The 6,090-nt window shown below is 41.8% G+C and overlaps 1 protein-coding gene across 4 annotated transcripts; it reads left to right on the forward strand.

Annotated features, from left to right (window-relative positions):
- The first annotated feature begins 336 nt into the window (after window positions 1-336).
- cryba4 (crystallin, beta A4) lies at window positions 337-4,404 on the forward strand. Of its 4 annotated transcripts, none has more exons than XM_078271258.1 (6): window positions 337-355; window positions 849-892; window positions 1,833-1,951; window positions 2,718-2,859; window positions 3,506-3,648; window positions 4,123-4,404. In XM_078271258.1, the coding sequence occupies exons 2-6, from the start codon at window positions 854-856 to the stop codon at window positions 4,268-4,270; spliced, it is 591 nt and encodes a 196-aa protein (XP_078127384.1). In that variant the 5' UTR covers window positions 337-355; window positions 849-853; the 3' UTR covers window positions 4,271-4,404. The 4 variants fall into 4 exon arrangements, with proteins under 4 accessions (XP_078127384.1, XP_078127382.1, XP_078127383.1 ...); XM_078271256.1 differs by lacking the exon at window positions 337-355 and adding an exon at window positions 362-559; XM_078271257.1 differs by lacking the exon at window positions 337-355 and adding an exon at window positions 567-702.
- The last annotated feature ends 1,686 nt before the right edge of the window (window positions 4,405-6,090 follow it).

Consider the following 6,090-nt stretch of genomic DNA (forward strand, 5'->3'; position numbering starts at 1 on the left):
TACTTTAGTGTCTGATGGGAACAAATCCCCTTCAATTCCTGTGGTCGGATGTCACGAGAGTTGATGTAAATTCATGCTGCTTCATGTCTCCTTTTTTTTCCAGCACTGAGCTGAAAAAAACAAAAAAACTGAAATGATTTGTGTTTTTTTTTAACCTGGCAACAGTTTCAGTTTAGTTTTTCTTGAAGGTTTTGGTTTAGTTTACTAAGAATGCTTATTTTAGATATGGTTTCAGATAATAACCCCGGTTCTAAGCCCCAAAAAGGGCCGTCACTGCCCCAGTGATAAACAGGGGTGATACTGGAAACTCTGCAGGGAGGAAATGGGCAGAAAATGAGATGAAGAGATAGAGAGGGTGGGAGAAAGAAGTCTAGATCGAGCCTCTGGCTTTTTTTGCTGTAGGAACTAAATATAGACTTAGGCTGATTCCAGTTTCTGAGCATTTATGTTGCTGCTGCTTTTTCTAAAACACGCATCGTTGGAAGTTGCAGATGGGATTTAACATGTGGCAGCCCGAGCTGTCATTTGCGCGCTATTATGGATCCCACGCAACTTCTATACAAGTCCCGCCCTACGAAGCAGACCGATTGGTTGGGTTTAGGCATTGAGCTCGAGTGGTTAAGGGTTAGGGTAGCTTTTGGGAAACACTGATCCACCATTTTTCACCATTTTCTGACATTTTAGAGACCGGTTAAAATAATTGTTAGTTGCAGCTTTAATGTTTTCCACTGCGTGTTTAGCTAAAAGTTCTCAGACTGTGTGCACAAAGTCTTCATCCAGTCCTGGTGTCCAGTGTGTCGTCTCCGTACCAAAAGGTCTTCATGTTTTTCTTTCTTTCTTTCTTCCAGACAAGATGACTCACCACTGCACCAAGTTCTCCGGCCACTGGAAGGTGAGTGCGTAGATAGAAACACAGATTCATGCATCACCTCTGTGGAGGGCCTTTATAATTACAAAGTTTTCCCTGAGATGTGACCGGCTGTCTCTTTTTTAAAACGTCTCGTCTGAATGGGCATACAGTTTATCACCAGCTCTTCAGGCACAGCTGCCATTTCAGAATAAATGTCGGCCGTGTTAGGACACTATAAAAAACTAAATTTGAATCCTCTGGGACAGTAAACTGAATATCTTTGAGTTGTTGACAAAACAGGACATTTGAGGACGTCATCTTGGGCTTTTGGGAAACACTGGTCCACATTTTTCACCATTTTCTGACATTTTAGAGACCAAAACTAATCTATTCATCCAGAAAGTAATCAACAGATTAATAGACTATGAAATTAGCCCTGAAAAACATCTACTTTAGAGAACATCAATCGTCTTATTCCGTTATGACTGGCTTTCAAACTAGATAACAAAAGAAAGTTCTTTGGCGATCATTCTTTAAACTCAGAGACCCAAATTAAAGAGTGTGGTCTAGACCTATTCTGAATGTCGGCCATGTCAGGACACTAAAAACCTCTTAAATAGTATTCTTTAGGGCGCCTGGGCAGCGCCCCTGGTAGATCGCGCGCCCACATATAGTGGTTTCTCCTCGACGCAGCGGCCACATGTTCGACTCCGACCTGCGGCCCTTTGCTGCATGTCGTTCCCCCTCTCTCTCCCGTTTCACATCTTCAGCTCTCCTTTATAAATAAAGGCCTAAAATGGCCCAAAAAATACCCTTCTTTATCGTAAGTCTAATGCTAAAAGTAGTTTGTCCCTAACTCAATGTTAAGTCTTTAAACTAACAATTTCTCACATTAAAAAGTATTTTTGTGTTTACATGTGTTACTGTTTCCACACGTGTGCATCGGATGGTGTTAACACGTCTGCTTTTGCCCCCCCGTCAGATCATTGTCTTCGACGAGGAGTGCTTCCAGGGCCGCCGCCATGAGTTCACCTCCGAGTGCTGCAACGTGATGGAGTTCGGCTTCGAGACCGTGCGCTCCCTGAGGGTGGAGAGTGGAGCGTGAGTACACATGTGTAAACACACAGGAAAAGGTTTTAGGATAAGGAAAATGCTGCTATGAAAAGTACTAAGTGGAACTGTTAATAATGTCCTGCAAAATAGAACGTAAGGAAGTGGCTTTTTGACAGGGACAACAGTAAAAGTTGGAATCAGGGCCGCACAGAATCGCCGGACGCATAATTTGGCAGATTTTCCGCAGATTTTAAACTAAATTTAAAAATAAAAGCCAGAATGTTAACACATCTCCACCACAAGCTAAAAACAGTCTGCTAAATTCCACAGATTTTCTGCAAATTTTCTGCAGACTTTCGGCAGACTTTCGGCAGAATTTTCTGCAGATTTTCCGCAGATTTTCTCCAGACTTTCGGCAGAATTTTCCACAGATTTTAAACAAATTAAAGTAAAATTCAGAATGTTAACACATCTCTACCACAAGCAGAAAAACAGTCTGCTAAATTCCACAGATTTTCTGCAGATTTTCTACAGAATTTTCCGCAGAATTTTCTGCAGATTTTCTGCAGAATTTTCCGCAGATTTTCCGCAGACTTTCCACAGACTTTTGGCAGACATTTCCACAGATTTTAAACAAATGAAAGTAAAACTCAGAATGTTAACACATCTCTACCTCAAGCAGAAAAAACAATCTGCTAATTTCTGCAGATTTTCATTCTGAATCACCAGCTGAAAACTGTAAAAGAAAATCAGCTGATTCCATCTGGTTCTGGTGATAAATATGAACTCTCTTCTCATGTTTTTTGTCCCCCAGCTGGGTGGGCTATGAGCACGCCTCCTACCAGGGACAGCAGTTTGTCCTGGAGAGGGGAGAGTACCCCCAGTGTGACGCCTTCGGAGGCAGCAACGCCTACCATATCGAGAGGATGACCTCCTTCAGACCCATTGCCTGTGCCGTAAGTCAAACATATTTTGATTTTATTTATTAGCACAGCAGTGTAGAACACAAGACTTATATCGGAACAATATCTGTTTCCATTTTTTCTTTTCAAACATAAAGACAACAGGAACTTAATACAGTTTGGGAGAGTGTTTACATAAAACAAAGCTTGGTAAGTCCAGGAAGGAAAGAAACTTGAAAACAATATTACAAAATTATATTATTGACAGCAAATAACAAAAATGTCAGTTTGTCAGGGTCCTTTGAAAATGAAAACATTACTCATTTATTTGATATTTCTAGAAATTCTGACCATAAGGGCTAAACATAATTTGACCCACTTATTTGAATGAATGAAAACATTTTTCTGAAGACACAGAGAGAAGGTTATCCTCTCCATAACATAGATGTCATTTACTATATCTATCCACCCCTGTATTGTGGGGGCTTCAGGAAGCATCCAACGCCTTGTGAGTTCTTTTTTTTTTTTTTGTTTACCCGCGGATGTCAGAATACCAAACAAACTTCATTTTTTACATGTGTAGGCCTAAATAAAGAAAACAGAACAAAACCAAACCCTGCATTTTGAAGATGTGACCCCCTGGATAAACAACTGACATGCCTCGTTTGTTCTTTTGTTCCTTTTTGTTTCCCGTTTGCAGAACCACAGAGAGTGCCGTATGACCATCTACGAGCGTGAGAACTTCCTGGGCCGTAAGGGCGAGCTCAGTGACGACTATCCCTCCCTCCAGGCCATGGGCTGGTGCAACAACGAAGTCGGCTCTTTCAGGATCCAGTCTGGAGCGTGAGTGTCCCACAGCTTCTCTCTTTCCCCTGTCCACATTTAAGAGTTGATCCGACACTGATACCAGTATCCCAAATGCCTCCGATGCTGCCTACGAAATGTCTGCAAAGATTAATCTCTTACATAGCAACTTAAATCTACCGCCAACTATTCTGATAATCGATTAATCAGTTTGAGTCACAAAAAAAAGGAAATATTCTGATTCCAGCTTCTTAAATGTGAATATTTTCTAGTTTCTTCTTACGTTTATGGATGTTTTAATTCCGTTATGACTGTCTTTCAAACTAGTTGCAGCCCTAGAATCGGTATCTAAAAGGAAAAAGAACTGCTGTTGGAACATCTCTACATGTTTTTATTTCCTTTTATTTCTCCGCCTCCAGCGGTTTTAAAAATAACCCTGGTTTCCCAACAGCAGCCTCTTGCAGCATTTTCATGTGCACTTCCTTCTTTTCCTTTTCTGCGATTTCCCAACAGATTTGTGTGCTACCAGTACCCTGGCTACCGTGGATACCAGTATATCATGGAGTGTGATCGTCACTGTGGGGAGTTCAAACACTTCAGGGAGTTTGGCTCCCACTGCCAGACCCCTCAGATCCAGTCCATCCGCCGTATTCAGCAGTAACAACTTCCACTCCCAAATCCCCCCCCCTCTCTCTCTCTCGCTCTCTCTCTCTCTCTCCCCCCTTTAACCCTTCCCCTTCGACCCCTGCCCCCCTCCCCCCTCAGTGCTGAATAAAATGTCTTTCCTAAACCTTACCGACTTCCACCAATGTTTTTTGCTTATCTCACAGAAAGATGAATACGCAGAGTTTGCATCATTTTGTGCTGAATTACAACCACTCCTACAGAATTCAAAGTTCAAGGTTCAATTTAGTCACAAAAGTTAAAAGACAAGTACAACCATAGGCCATAATGCAGATATGTGAAATGGGACACCCTGGTAAGTTTTTTAAAGCTTGTGCCAGACACTAGTTTTTTAAAGCTTGTGCCAGACACTAGCAATAATAATGTATACTTTAATCCCGCAAGGGGAAATTACAATGTTTTCACTCTGTTGTTACACACATAGGCCTGAATTACACACATGCTCAGTACCTATACATACACTAATGGAGAGATGTCAGAGTGAGGGAGCTGCCCATGGAAAGATGCCCCAAGCAGTTGGGTTGCTCAAGAGCACCTTGGCAGTGCCCAGGAGGTGAACTGGCACCTCTCCAGCTACCAGTCCACCACCATACTTTGGTCTGTATGTGGACTTGAACCAGCAAGCCTCTAGTTCCCAACCCAACTCCCTACTGACTGAGCTACTGCCACCCCACCAAAAAAAAAGACACATTTACAACCTACACAACAATACAATACATAACTACTCGAACCCTACCTAAGTGGTCCCAAATCATTTAATCCATCAGTCTAAGTATTGGTCAAATATAAGATGCAATATGCAAACAGTAAAGCAGGTAAGTATAGCAGTAGAAGATATAACAAATACATTTTATTTATTTATTTAACCTTTATTTAACCAGGAAATAATCCCATTAAGATTCAGAATCTCTTTTACAAGAGAGTCATAGCCAAGGCAGCAGCATCAAAGTCTCAACATACAGTAACAAGCAGCAAACAACAGACTTAAAGTGCTCATATTATGCTCATTTTCAGGTTCATAATTGTATTTAGAAGTTGTACCAGAATAGGTTTACATGGTTTAATTTTCAAAAAACACCATATTTTTGTTGTACTGCACATTGCTGCAGCTCCTCTTTTCACCCTGTGTGTTAAGCTCTCTGTTTTAGCTACAGAGTGAAGACATCTCATTTCTGTTCCATCTTTGTTGGGAGTCGCACATGCTCAGTAGCTAGGTAAGGACTACTAGCCAGTCAGAAGCAGAGTATGAGGGCGTGCCCTGACAGTACCTAGGTAAGGACTACTAGCCAGTCAGAAGCAGAGTATGAGGGCGTGCCCTGACAGTACCTAGGTAAGGACTACTAGCCAGTCAGAAGCAGAGTATGAGGGCGTGCCCTGACAGTAGCTAGGTAAGGACTACTAGCCAGTCAGAAGCAGAGTATGAGGGCGTGCCCTGACAGTACCTAGGTAAGGACTACTAGCCAGTCAGAAGCAGAGTATGAGGGCGTGCCATGCTAGCAGCTAGGCGAGCATTATAACGTGTTTTCCAAAGTGACCACGTTTGTCTCTGAAGTAAAGGCTGGACTACAATAGAGCTGTTTGGAGCAGTTTGTGAACAGTGTTTTCTGTTGGAGATGGTAAGTCCCATTGGGGGGGGACTTTGGGCTTTTTCACTTTGTAAACCTATAACACGCACTTTAAAAGATATAAAGGAAATGGAAAAAGTCAAAAAGCATAATATGAGCACTTTAATACAAAACAGAAAAAGTACATTAAAAACTAAGAAAATCTGAATTCTGTAACAGGACATGTGCAATC

Source organism: Sander vitreus, chromosome 16 (genome assembly GCF_031162955.1).
Source record: "Sander vitreus isolate 19-12246 chromosome 16, sanVit1, whole genome shotgun sequence".
In the NCBI taxonomy this organism is placed as follows: domain Eukaryota; kingdom Metazoa; phylum Chordata; class Actinopteri; order Perciformes; family Percidae; genus Sander; species Sander vitreus.